Raw genomic sequence first — 14,107 nt, forward strand, 5'->3', positions numbered from 1 at the left:
ATTAGCCAGGCGTGGTGGTGGGTGCCTGTAGTCCCAGCTACTCGGGAGGCTGAGGCAGGAGAATGGCGTGAACCTGGGAGGCGGAGCTTGCAGTGAGCCAAGATCGTGCCACTGCACTCTAGCCTGGGAGACAGAGTGAGACTCCGTCTCAAAAAAAAATGAATAAATAAATAAATTTTAAAAAGCATTTGCTGTATCCATTTTAAACTTTACCTTTAAATATTTACTTCAAATTGATGTCACTTGACTTCTACTTTTAAATCATGTTTTCTGCAAAACTTATTTGGAGCAGTCTAGATGAACCAGTACATTCTTGTTTATGTAAATATGTTAAATATCCTAAAAGGGTTATAGCACATTTTTCTGTACAGTATTATTCATAAGATATTTTGTCAAAATAAAATTATATTTAGAATTTGTAATACAGAATAATTATTCAGTGGAATGGAGATACTTAATCTATATAGGTATTGTGAAAATTTTTGAGACTATATGACAAATGGAAACACAAATGATTTTCTATTTTGATTTCTGGCTCCTACTAAGAACTTTTGATAGTATTATAATGCCAAATGATTTGATGCAGTTAAATATGTAGTGTTCACAGATTGGCCGAATTGTTCCTAATTGAGATGATTATTTAAGAAATCTAAAGTCATTACACGTAATAAAAATTGTCAAGTTTCTGCAAGCCTTAAGATTACAAAGGAATCTTAATGTGTTTGCCAACTATACATCATTATAAATCTTTATAAATAAGTTTTAATTAGCATATAGTTTTCAGAAACAAATTCAAAAGCACCTTTTATTGCTTTAAAAAATAATTAGCCTACTTTGACTCCACTTTTCCTGCTACATGGTCTGTGAAAGAAAAAACTTTAGACTGTATAACTTAGTATTTTGTCTAAAATTTTTAGACAGTTATTTTAAGGTAGTATTAATTAGTTTGGTATGATCTTTAACCATCTTAAAGTGAAGTTGACACTATGACTTGATTCCCATCTACTTTTCTCAAGTATTTGTAACTCTGATTTTTTACCTTTATGAATTGCATAATCTTTATGAATTTTTCTAACAATTTTTTTCTGTATTGGCCTTCTTCAAGGTGAGTAGCAATAGGCATATAGTTTTTGACAGTCTTCTAGTTTTAAATCTCTTCCTGAGAGATTCTGCTATTGTGGTGCTAGAAAGCAAGTGCAGTTGCCTTTTTTTTTTTCTTTTTCTGGAAGAGTGCCATGGAACATTGGAGTTGCTAGTGGCTGGAAAACTTCGAGAATTACAAATTCAGCAGAAAATAGTGTTGTGTTGATTTGAAAGTCCTACATTTCTAGACCAGTGGCTCCCAAGAAATGTTGTGTTTATTTTTTAAGAAGGCTGTTTGCTAGACCTTTGCCACTCAAAATGTGGTTCACTGTTTTAGAGCAGTGCTTTTCAAACTTAATGTCCATATGAATTCCCTGGAAATTTTGTTGAAACGCAGATTCTATAGGTGTGGGGTGGGACCTGAGATTCTGCTCCCAGTGTAGATGCTGCTGTCTGGTGTACCATACTTTTGAATAGTAAGCTTCTAGAGCTCCCACATCCCCGAAGTTTAAAAAAAATGTTCTACCTTATTCCGATACTTGGTACTTAAACTACCCCTATTAGAGCAAAGCACTTGGGCTCTTTTTGCTTCTGTTTTATGTATATGAATTAATATACTTACTAATATATTACACATTTGAGCAGTTCCCTCTATATTGGCCTCATCTTGCACTAACAAGTATTAGTGAGATTTTGGAAATGCAAGAGAGGAGGCCATATAGTACAATGGTTAACAGAATAGAGATTCTGGGTTTCTGGTCAGACTCTACCACTTACCAGGCTTGCGACCTTGGATAAGTTACTCAACCTTGTGTAGCCTCAGTCCTCAGGTTGCTGTGAGGATGAAAAAAGATAATCCACTTGGTACTGTGCCTAGCACTTACTTGTTATTATCAAGGGGAAGGCAAGCAGGCTTTGTGAGAATACTGCTTTGCCTCAGATCATTAGGATTCTAGATGGAGAGTGAAAAGATCGAAGCTGAGGAGTACTGCCTTGAGGAGCACTGGGAATTGAGCTAGAGGACATCTTTTTGGGGTATTTATTTATTCTGCTCATCTTTTGTGCTCCTTTCTTTTGCTGCTCGCTGTTACTTTTGTGGAACTGAAAACAGTCTCAGAGTTTTCTTCTCTACTTTCCCGTCTCAAAAGCTAACACACAGCTGTTTTTTTCTTTAGGGTTTTTATTGCTAGCCACAAGGGAATGAAAATAAAAAAGGTGCTTCTTTCCTTTTCATTCCATCCCTCTCCCCCTTTTAGATTTGTCTAGGAAAGATAAAGATACGCACACACGTATACACACACAGAAACTTAAGACTTAAGTTTATTCTAGTAATTTCATCTGGACTGCCAAGTTTGACTGTAAGCAGGGGATACTTGTACTTATTTAGAAACAGGATTTTAATAAATATTAAAATGTTTAATGCTTTTAAAACATAGATTTAAACATCTAATACAGTATTAAGATACTTTTATTTGGGATTTTTAAAGAGAAGGAAAAGCAAGAGAGTTTATTTCTGCAGAATTTTTAAAATGATGAAAAGATGTCTCTCTAGGTACTATACATTTTTTTTTTTTTAGACGGAGTCTAGCTCTGTCGCCCAGCCTGGAGTGCAGTGGCGTGATCTCGGCTCACTGCAAGCTCCGCCTCGTGGGTTCACGCCATTCTCCTGCCTCAGCCTCCCGAGTAGCCGGGACTACAGGCGCCTGCCACCATGCTCGGCTAATTTTTTGTGTTTTTAGTGGAGACAGGATTTCACTGTGTTAGCCAGGATGGTCTCGATCTCCTGACCTCGTGATCCGCCTGCCTTGGCCTCCCAAAGTGCTGGGATTACAGGCGTGAGCCACCGCGCCCAGCCGGTACTACACATTTTCAATGAGGGTTGAAATATACAATTTCTTGGAAAATTTGCTGATGCATTTGAGCTGGGGGCCCTAGTTAAATGTTCAGTAAGTAATCTAGATTTATTATGAAATAATAGTTGAGAAAACAGAATTGACTTGGGTAGTTCACCACTGTGTGGAATATTTTTCTGAGTGAAAAACTTTTAATTGCCATTTCTTTCTTCTCTTACAGATTCAAAGTAAAATTACTTTAATTAGAATCTGAAAATTATCCCATAACATGTATAGTTGCAAGAGACTAAGGACTTTTTTGCCTTGTAACTTTGCATACTTATTTTTATATTTTTAGTTGGACCTTCTTTCAATATATGTGTGTGTGTGTGTGTGTGTGTGTATATATATAACATATGTTATATTTTTATATTATACATGAAATATTTTTTATTATATATTGTATGTATTTTTATATATAATACATAATATATAGGCAACAGTGAGACCCTGTCTCTACAAAAAAAATTATAATTTATAGGCAATATATAGGCAACAGTGAGACCCTTTCTCTACAAAAAAATTCATAATTTATAAATAACATTTTATATATATGAAGCTAAAACTCTTAAATTTATGCTAATATGGTTAAACATTGTTGCATTAAATGGGAGGGAAGATTGCAAATAGCTTTCCATATCTATGAATTTACATTCATATGGATCCATTTAAGTGAGATAAAAATGTTTTAAATAATTTATAAATAATTGCTCAAGTTTATTGTCTTGCATAATGTGTTGATTAATTCAGTTTAATAAATAAATTTGGCCTTTGTAATATTATATATTTATAATACACAATATAAATTATAATAATGTGCCATTTATCTATAAGTTTAAAGTTCAGCGTCATTTATTTTAAAATATTTGGCAATAGCAATCAGAGTGAATGGATTCAAGCTTTTGTAGTTTGTAATTTCATTGAAAATAGTGGCTAGACATGGTGGCTCACACCGTAATTCCAGCACTTTGGGAGGGGGAAGCAGGAGGATCACTTGAGCCTGGGAGTTCCAGACCAGCCTAGGCAACATAGTGAGACCCTGTCTCTACCAAAAGAAAAAAAAGAAATTAGTGTGGTGGTGCAAGCCTGTAGTCCTAGCTTCTTGGGAGACTGAGGCGGGAGGATCACTTGAGCCTTGGAGGTTGAGGTTGCCGTGAGCCGTAATGGTGCCACTGTGCCCCAGCCTGTGACAGAATGAGACCCTATCTAGTAAAAAAATAATTCCTTTTAATATTATACTTTCATTAAATGATTATATCAATGGAAGTATCAACTTGCTTAAATATGGGATACTGGTAGCTTTATTTTTCTCACTGCAGTTCTCGCAATGTAGTAGAAACATGTTTACAGACTCATTTATAGTGTATGTCAGAAAACTCCAAAAAGATTTAAAATAATGCATGTGTCTAGCTATATAAAAATTTGGAATTTCTAAGAGATGTCTGAGAAAAAGATAAAATAAGATGTGGCTCTTAGCCATCATAAGTAATGTAATTTTATACTGTTTGCTTCAAATTTAAATTGGGTCAAACTATAATATCCTGTGAAGGTCTGAAATACTGTTAAGTAATACTGGATTTGAACTTAAATGTGAAATAGATTTAGACTTCAGTGCACCTGGCAAAATCATGTGATCACTGAAAACCCAGAAACCCCAGTGATTGCTGAGTATGTTTTGATTTTCAGTTGTTAATTTTAAGTGTAGTGGAGACAGAACCAGAGAAAGACTTTTGAATTTCCCTTATAGTAGCCTAGGTATATCACCACAAACTTTGGAGTCAGAATGAGTTTGAGTGCTGCCTTTTCCATTTACCAACAAGGTACTCTTGAACAAGTTACTTGACGTTTCTGAGTAGAACTTTAGAGTTTTTCAAGTATTTTGAACATCATTTCACTTAGTTCTTACCAGCAGCCACTTTAATTTATAAGATAAATTGGGATGAATATCCCCATGTTCAGAGAGGGTTGCCTACTTCTGTACTGTTTGTGAGTTGCATGATATGGGTAGCATGGTGTGGTTTGCCAGTAGCATGGTGAGTGGAGCATGGGTTTTAAGGTTAGACAGGCTTAAATTTGAATCCTAGGGCTAGCGACTTGACCATATTTCTCATACTCTTTGAGGCCCATGATGGTAATCATACCTGTTTCATAGGATTGTTCTAGAGGTTAAATGAGGTTGGGGGCCTCCTTACTGCTTTATCTCTCATGCCTGCCACATAATAGTCACTCATTTGTGGAGTAAATAAATGCCTGGCATAGTAGGTATTCATGGGAGCTTCCTTCCCTTCTGATTTCTAGTCTAATTCCTGCATCTGGAATTGAATGTGACTTGCAATTTGTGTTTAAGGTTCGTTTATTTATTTATTTATTTATTATTAATTTGCTTGGTTGGGTACATGTTTAGGATTTTGTAAAAGGAAAAATTTATTTATTTATTTATTTATTATTATTATTTTTTTTTCGAGACGGAGTCTCACTCTGTCGCCCAGGCTGGAATGCAGTGGCGCGATCTCGGCTCACTGCAAGCCCCGCCTCCCGGGTTCACGCCATTCTCCTGCCTCAGCTTCTCCAAGTAGCTGGGACTACAGGCGCCCGCCACCACGCCCGGCTAATTTTTTTGTATTTTTTTAGTAGAGACGGGGTTTCACCGTGGTCTCGATCTCCTGACCTCGTGATCCGCCCACCTTGGCCTCCCAAAGTGCTAGGATTACAAGCGTGAGCCACCGCGCCCGGCTATTTATTTTTTTTTTAAGAGACAGGGTCTCTCTCTGTTGCCCAGGCTAGAGTGCAGTGGCACAATCATAGCTCACTGCAGCCTCACATTCCTGGGCTCAGGCAATCTTCCTAGCTTAGCCTACAAAGTAGCTAGGATGACAGGTGTGTGCCACCACACCTGGCTAATTTTTAAATTTTTTGTAGAGATAGGGTCTTGCCATGTTGCCCAGGCTGGACATTTGGATTTTTTAAAGGATTTTCTTTTCAGTAGAAGGGAGGTTACTGAAAACCTTGATTATGCATAAATCTGATTTTTTGGTTGTTTTAAGCTCCTTGTAGCTTAGTGTGTTTTATCACTCTATTTTTAGACCATTTTTTTTACTTGCTGTGCCAATAAGATGAGTTGACCATATAATTCCATAATTTAGAAACCTGAGATGATCTTAGATTTTTACAAATGTGGTTTTAATTATGTACGGTGAATTTTTATTATAATGATGGTTATATACTTAGCTTATGGACTGTCATTGAAGCCTGCTTTACAACTCTGGAAACACAAAATATTTTCCTCTGTAGATGAAATTAATGTTGTGTATACATTTGTAGAGTCTTACTTATATTAAGATACGCATATATGTAAGCATTTGAGGTCTCCCATTGGACTATTAATTTTTTTTTTTTTTGAGACCGAGTCTCGCTCTGTTACCCAGGCTGGAGTGCAGTGGCGCAATCTCGGCTCACCACAACCTCCGCCTCCTGGGTTCAAGCTATTCTCCTGCCTCAGCCTCCTGAATAGCTGGGACTACAGGCGCGTGCCACCATGCCTGGCTAATTTTTGTATTTTTAATAGAGACAGGGTTTCACTGTGTTGGCCAGGCTGGTCTCAAACTCCTGACCTCGTGATCCGCCCGCCTCGGCCTCCCAAAGTGCTGGGATTACAGGCATGAGCCACTGCGCAGGCCCTGGACTATGAATTTCTTAAGGGAAGGGATTGTTTTGTTCATTCTTATTTCTCTGCTGCTTAAGTTTGTGCCTGGCCAAAAAAAATAATAGTGGTGTAGTGCATACTGTGAGATAGCACACCTGCTTCTAATCTGGGGCCTTCTGAAGGGATTTTTATTTTTAGTTCTGCCCTAGATATTTAGAACTTAAACCCTACATAAGGTGCCATTGTGTTATATGGATAGGAAGCCAATGTTATGTTGACATTTTAATATCAGTAATGCATACTTTCTTGTTTGGTTTGAAAGTTAATCTTTGTGTGAAAAGGGTAGGAGGAATATTATATTTCTAAGGACTTCTGGTCCTTGTAATAATGAATTGAAACTTATTCAAATATTGCTTAGAGGTATACTGTGTATAAAGCATTCTAGATAAACTTTTTATAAGGTATGTTTTGCTTAGGGTAAGGCTTTGTTAGCACTATAGTTTTTATAAAGGCAGTCTCAGAGTTTGTATATCCTTTTTCTTAGAATTCTTTGACACTTATACTAGCAGTTTGATTTCTAAATAATATGAATCATATTTATATGTAAAATTCAAATTTTTTCTAGTTCAATTTTAGTCTCTGAATGTGATTGTTGTTACTTTTTGTTTAAAAAAATTTTTTTAAATAACTGGTCTGAAGTGACATGTCTTTCTGATATACCAGACATTATATTCTACCTTCTATTCTATCTTTGCAACAGATTTATTTGAAAATGCCTATGGGTCTTCACTGAAGAGAAGAGAACTTGAAGATCTGAAGGATAATATTGAATTCAGAGGTCATAGGCCACTTAACAGCATCACTGTTTCAAAGAAACGCAATTGGCTATATCAGAGTACTCTGAGGCCTCTTAATCTGGAAGAAGAAAATAAGAAATGCCAAGATAAAAGTCATTTATCCATCTCACCTGTGTCTCTACCTAAACATCAGCTATCACAGTCTTTCCTCAAATCATCTAAAGAGTACTGTACATATGTGGTATGTAATGCTACGAACTCTTCATTATCGAAAAACTGTGCTTTAGATTTTAATGAGGAAAATGATGCAGATGATGAAGGAGAAATATGGTACAACCCCATTCCTGAGGATGATGACCTTGGTATATCAAGTGCCTTGAGTTTTGGTGAGGCAGACTCTGCTGTTCTGAAGCTCCCTGCTGTCAATTTGAGCATGTTGTCTGGCAGTGACCTGATGAAAGCAGAGCAGCATACTGAAGACTCACTGTGCTCTTCCGAACATGCAGGTGATATTCAGACCACACGGTCAAATGGAATGAATCCTATAGATCCTGCCCATTCCACAGAATTTGTGCAGCAGTACAAGCAAAGGCTAGGACACAAGACACAAGAAGGTATAATGGTAGAGGACAGTCCCATGTTGAAATCTCCTTTTGCAGGTAAAAATGATCATATATCTGTCTTTTCTTTCTTCTTCCATTTTTCAATTATTTGATAATAGCTAAAACTAAATATAAAAGATGTTTGTTATATTCATGTACTTTTTCTTGTGAAGTGAATATATTTTCTTGAAAATAAAACTCAAAAAGGTTTATAAACATTTTAACATACATGCTGGTTTAATTATTACTATCACAGGACTTGATTTTTATTTTTTTGAGAAAGGGTCTTACTCTGTCACCCAGGCTAGAGTGCAGTGGCACAATCATGGCGCACCGCAGCCTTGACCTCCAGGCTCAGGTGATCCTCCCACCGTAGCCTCCTGAGTAGCTAGGACTACAAGTGCTTGCCACCATGCCCAGCCAATTTTTGTATTTTTTGTAGAGACAGGGTTTTGCTTTGTTGACCAGGCTGGTCTCGAACTCCTGACCTCAAACCATCTGCCTACTTTGGCCTCCCAAAGTGCTGGGATTATAAGTGTGAGCCATTGTGCCTGGCCACAGACTTGACTTTATAATCTGGTGTGCTTTAATATGTCAATCCTTTGAGACAGTAATTGCTTGCCTATTAGTTGGAAGCAAGAAATCATAGGGAGTTGAAGAAAAAGTAAGTCTTATTTTGCTTCATTCATTCATTCATTCACACCTGGCCTGGCCGCAGCTGAAAAGTTTTGTTTTTAGTGTACCAGTGGTCATTAGTTTGTGTTTTTTATGCGTAAGTTTCCTCATGCGCAAAAGAAAGAAGAGAGGAAGAAATGAGAAGTAGAAGTAAGGCCCTTGCAAATAGGTGCTACAGTAGTTATGGAACTGAAAAACGGAGTAATTGAAGTTTTATGTAGATTAGGTTGACCCATTTGAAAATAAGTGCTACAGTAGTTATGGAACTGAAAAATGAAATAATTGAAGTTTTATGTATATTAGGTTGACCCATTTGAAATTGTGAACATTCAAAAGTTTCTGATGTACAAAAATTGCCTTTAATTTTCTCATATGCTTCTTTTAGTCCCAGACATACTACCCAGGAAACAACATAAGGCACATTTGCTTGTAAATATCAAATGTAGAATAGAAAGCAGTTCTGTTTTATATCAAGTCATTTTAATGTACAGAATTTCAAATGATGCAGAATATTTAAAGATGTGGGGTATAGGAGATGCTGTCAGTGCTTTGTCTTATATCCCCTGGGTTTTATTACTTACTATTTAAATGGGAGAAGCCTATTTCCAGCCACCAACATCTTCACCTCTGCTTAAGGACTTTCTCTGAAGTCTTAGAGAATCTCTGCAGGGCAGCCTCGGCTTGCCTCTCAACCAGTGACTGACAAGAGCTGGTATAGAACTATGTCAGCTCCCTCAACCCTTGGGCAGAATAATTCTGAGTTTATATTCTATGTTGTTTCCCAGAGTTTTCTCATGAGGTCAAGCTCCAGTTGCCCATAGTGATAGCAGGCTTGATAATTCAGCTTGAATTTTCCCCTGAATTTTCTCAACTCCCTTGCTGATGTTTCTGTACTTTGCAAATAAACTACTTACATTTAAAACCTTTTCTCAGGGACATAGGAAGGTGGAGTAAATGTATATTAAGAGAAAAAGCAAGTTCCAAAACAATGTGTAATGTATGATGGCAATTTTGAAAGAAAAGCTGAAAGCTGTCCTGGAAATGTGTTTTTTTGTTTGTTTTTATTTTTTTCTGGGTGTTGAGATTGAAGGTAATTAAATTTTTTTCTTTGTGCATTTCTAATTATAGGCTAATTCTCCAGAGCAAATGTGTGCTGCTTTTGTAATCTGGATGGGGAAAGAAATAAATACTGTCTAGAATAGTAATTTGGAATGCAGATTGTGATCAGGGTGGAGTGATAGGGAAGGCTATAGTATCACAGATAGCGATGGATATGGAATAGTTCAGAGAAGGCAAGAGTGTAAGGATAAGAGCAAAGATAGAAAGTTGGTGTTCATGAAGTGACACACCTTGATTTAAGTGACTATCCTTAAACTTTTTTTTTTTAATGTTTGTGGCAAATTGTGAACCTGGAAAGACTAACAGACATTTTTTTAAAAACACAACTTAAAAGTATGGTATATCTGCCTTTTTCACTGTCTTCTTTTTTACTGTCATTCTTCTCATAAATATATAATTAAAATATATTTATAATTATAAAATAATTATAAATGTATACTATAAATATTAAATATTTACATTTAATATTGTAAAATATATGAATATATAATTAAAATTTTTTTGGTCAAAAATCCTAAATTGACCAAAGGAAATATTTAGACGGTTTATTTATAAGTCATCTTTTTTTGTTGTTTTATTTTGGTGGAAAAACCATTACCTAAAGTGATCCATTTCTTAGCAGTATTGGCAGAAAGCTGTTGAGGTATTGGCAGAAAGCTGTTGAGAAATTGGCAAAGAAAATGGTTGAATTTCAAAATAATTTTTGATCAGAGAATTGGAAAGCTAATTCATCCTAATACAATTATGACTTGTTTTTTCCTCATTAACTCCCAGATACATATGTATCTTTTTTTTTTTTTTTTTTTTTTTTAAGACGGGGTATCGCTATGTTTCCCAGGGTGGAGTGCAGGTGGCACAATCATGGCTCACTGTAGCCTCCCAGCCTGAGAAACACTCGACCTTCCCAGCTCAAGCAGTCTTCCCACCTCGGTTTCACTAGTAGCTGGGACTATAGCACACCACCACACCTGCTAATTTTTTTGTATCTTTTGTAGACATGGGGTTTTGCCATGTTGTCCAGGCTGGTCTTGAACTCCTGTCTGCCTCAGCCTCCCAAAGTAATGGGATAACAGTGAGCCACCATGATATATATGTATCTTTTATCTAGTTGTAATCATAGTGGACTTTATTTTTGATTTTTGCTGTTTTTACTTGGTATCTTCATCTTGCATTGTTACATATAGCGTAGTATTGTTTCTCAACCGTTGTAGTACAGTATTTAACTGCGTTGATGTGTCCTAATCTGTTTGACTGTTTCCTTAATGTTAGTTGATAGATTGTTTCCAGTGCTATTGCCCTGATCTTCATGATATTTTTTACTTCACTCAGATCAATTACCAGTATCATTACTTGGTGTTTATGCCTGGTAATTATTATTGTTAATTTCTATATTGCATTTTCTACAAAGTTTGCCAGTTTACAAGGCAACTAACAATTGGTTATTCATTTATTCACTAAATATTGAGTTCCTGCTATGTACCAGTTACTGTTCTAGGTGCTGAAGGAGTGTGCCAGTTTCACTCGACTCTAGCCTAGTTCATAAATTTATATTTAAAGATTTTTACTTTATACCTTCTTTTAAAAGATAGTATGTGATTTGATTAGTATAGTTGTAGTTTAATTTTAAGCGACTGTGGAATTTGGTAATATTTTTACTCTTGGGTTTTATAAAAACAAAGCATTTTGGTTTTAATAAATTCAGTCTTATCTGCAGTAGAAGTTGCTATCATGTACAGTATTTCATTTTAATAATTAGTTAAGGACTTCAGTAGAAATTATTTACTAACAATATGTAAAGAGTCAGTTTTTTTAATGTGATAATGTATTTAATCTAAAGAAATTTAATATACTGGATAGCTTTTCTAGGCTGTGATAAAATAGACAGATTGATGTTTATAGACTAAAGCAGGACCCTGATTAACTCTAGAATGTTTCAAACTAGTAAGCCAGTAGAATTGTACTATAATTTTAGTACAAGGGGATGCTTTATCCAGTTTATCAAACACTCCATTTTCTATTATCTTCTTAATAGAAAAGCCCTGTAGGCATACTTAAAATAGTTTTTTCTCTATAAAGAAACTACTTGTCATTAGGATACATGGGGGTGGAGGGAGAGTATTAATACTTTTTAAAGAAAGGTCATTTGTTGATTTTTAAAATGAATAAACGCTTTTTCTCATTTTAATTGTGAAATGTTGTGTTACATACATTAGCTTTTGATGTGAGGTTATTAGATCTTTCTCTATAAGGAATAAAGTATGAAAAATTAACTTAAATTTTAAATAATTGGGATAATGCAGTATTCTGCTTGAATATCATGATGGAAGTTGACCTGAACTTCTAATGAAATCTCCCCATTGAGATGAAATAAGAGAAGAATTTCTGCCTATGTGAGAGCTTGTTCAGTTGATGGTTTATAAAATAAAAGTAGAAATCAAAACATATTGCTTTATAACGTATTTTTCTTTCTTTCTTTTTTTTTTTTTTAAGGCTCTGGGATCCTGGCTGCTACAAATAGTACTGAATTGGGAATTATAGAACCATCTTCTCCAAATCCTAGCCCTGTGAAAAAAGGCAGTTCAATTAATTGGTCATTGCCAGATAAAATAAAATCTCCACGAACTGTGAGGAAACTTTCCATGAAAATGAAAAAGTTGCCAGAATTTAGCCGAAAGCTAAGCGTTAAGGGAACATTGAATTATATAAACAGTCCAGATAATACTCCTTCTTTGTCTAAATATAACTGCCGAGAAATTCATCATACTGATATTCTGCCCTCTGGGAACACAACCACCGCTGCTAAGAGGAATGTTATAAGCCGATACCATCTTGATACCAGTGTATCCTCCCAGCACAGCTACCAGAAGAAAAACTCTATGAGTTCTAAGTATTCCTGCAAAGGTGGTTACCTTAGTGATGGAGACTCACCTGAACTTATAGCTAAAGCTAGCAAACATGGATCTGAAAACAAATTTGGAAAAGGAAAAGAAATAATTTCAAATAGTTGTAGCAAAAATGAAATAGACATTGATGCTTTTAGGCATTATAGCTTTTCTGATCAACCTAAGTGTTCACAGTACATATCTGGACTCATGAGTGTACATTTCTATGGTGCTGAGGATTTAAAACCACCTCGGATAGATTCAAAAGACGTCTTTTGTGCAATTCAGGTAGATTCAGTAAACAAAGCAAGAACAGCTTTGCTCACATGTCGAACAACATTTTTAGACATGGATCACACTTTCAACATAGAAATTGAAAATGCACAACATTTGAAACTAGTAGTATTCAGTTGGGAACCCACTCCAAGAAAAAATCGAGTTTGTTGTCATGGAACTGTTGTTCTTCCCACCTTATTTAGAGTGACAAAGACTCATCAATTGGCTGTCAAACTTGAACCTAGAGGTCTTATTTATGTGAAAGTGACTCTTATGGAACAGTGGGAGAATTCTCTTCATGGACTAGATATAAACCAAGAACCAATAATATTTGGAGTTGATATTCAAAAAGTTGTAGAGAAAGAAAATCTAGGACTGATGGTGCCCCTTCTGATACAGAAATGTATTATGGAAATTGAAAAGAGAGGCTGTCAGGTATTATCTTACTATAGTTCCCTACTACTTCCTTTATTGATTGATTAATTGTAAGTCTTGGGGGAAGGAATTCAAGGTAATGTAAAAAAATCAAACTTAGATATTTTACCATTCCTATTCTTTATTTTTATTCCATTACTGTTTAGGGTATAATTTTTAACTTGACTCATGTTGTCCATTATTGAGAGCATGCCAGATGATTCCACAAATTTATATTGCAACACAGAGCTTCATGGGTCTTAGAATTAGAAATCAGGATTGCTTCAAAATGGCATTAAAAGGAAAAGTCAGAGCTGATAACGTAGGCAAAGGATATTAATTTTTTATACTAATTTTTGTGATACATTTAAGACTAAAAATTACGTTGAGTTATTTCTGCTTTAGTACTATCTGAATTTATAATATTGGTTAAAAAGTTAAAAGACAATGAGAGTAAATATTATAAAATCTGAAATATTTATTTAATAAACTTAAGCTTAACATGGAAACTATAGAAACAGCATAAGTTAATGGAATTTTGCATTAAGATGCAGAATAACTGGATTCTGGTTTCTCCTCCATTATTACTTAGCTGTGTCATGTTGGGCAAGTCACTTAATCTCTGTGGGTCTTACTTGCTTGTGTCTATAAAAATAGATGGAGTGGCTGGGCATGGGGGCTCACGCCTGTAATCCCAGCACTTTGGGAGGCCAAGGCGGGCGGA

General features: G+C 35.6%; 1 protein-coding gene across 3 annotated transcripts in view; it reads left to right on the top strand.

Moving 5' to 3' along the window:
- Positions 1 to 14,107, top strand: part of SYDE2 (synapse defective Rho GTPase homolog 2) — a 43,807-nt gene that overhangs the window by 3,239 nt on the left and 26,461 nt on the right. For all 3 annotated transcript variants that reach the window (XM_032155474.2, XM_058439625.1, XM_058439626.1), the window contains exons 2-3: positions 7,379 to 8,074; positions 12,302 to 13,404. In XM_032155474.2, coding sequence (XP_032011365.1) covers positions 7,379 to 8,074; positions 12,302 to 13,404 — 1,799 coding nt within the window. The remainder of the gene's footprint in view (positions 1 to 7,378; positions 8,075 to 12,301; positions 13,405 to 14,107) is intronic.

The sequence above is a fragment of the Hylobates moloch genome, unplaced genomic scaffold (assembly GCF_009828535.3).
Source record: "Hylobates moloch isolate HMO894 unplaced genomic scaffold, HMol_V3 SCAFFOLD_5, whole genome shotgun sequence".
Lineage (NCBI taxonomy): Eukaryota > Metazoa > Chordata > Mammalia > Primates > Hylobatidae > Hylobates > Hylobates moloch.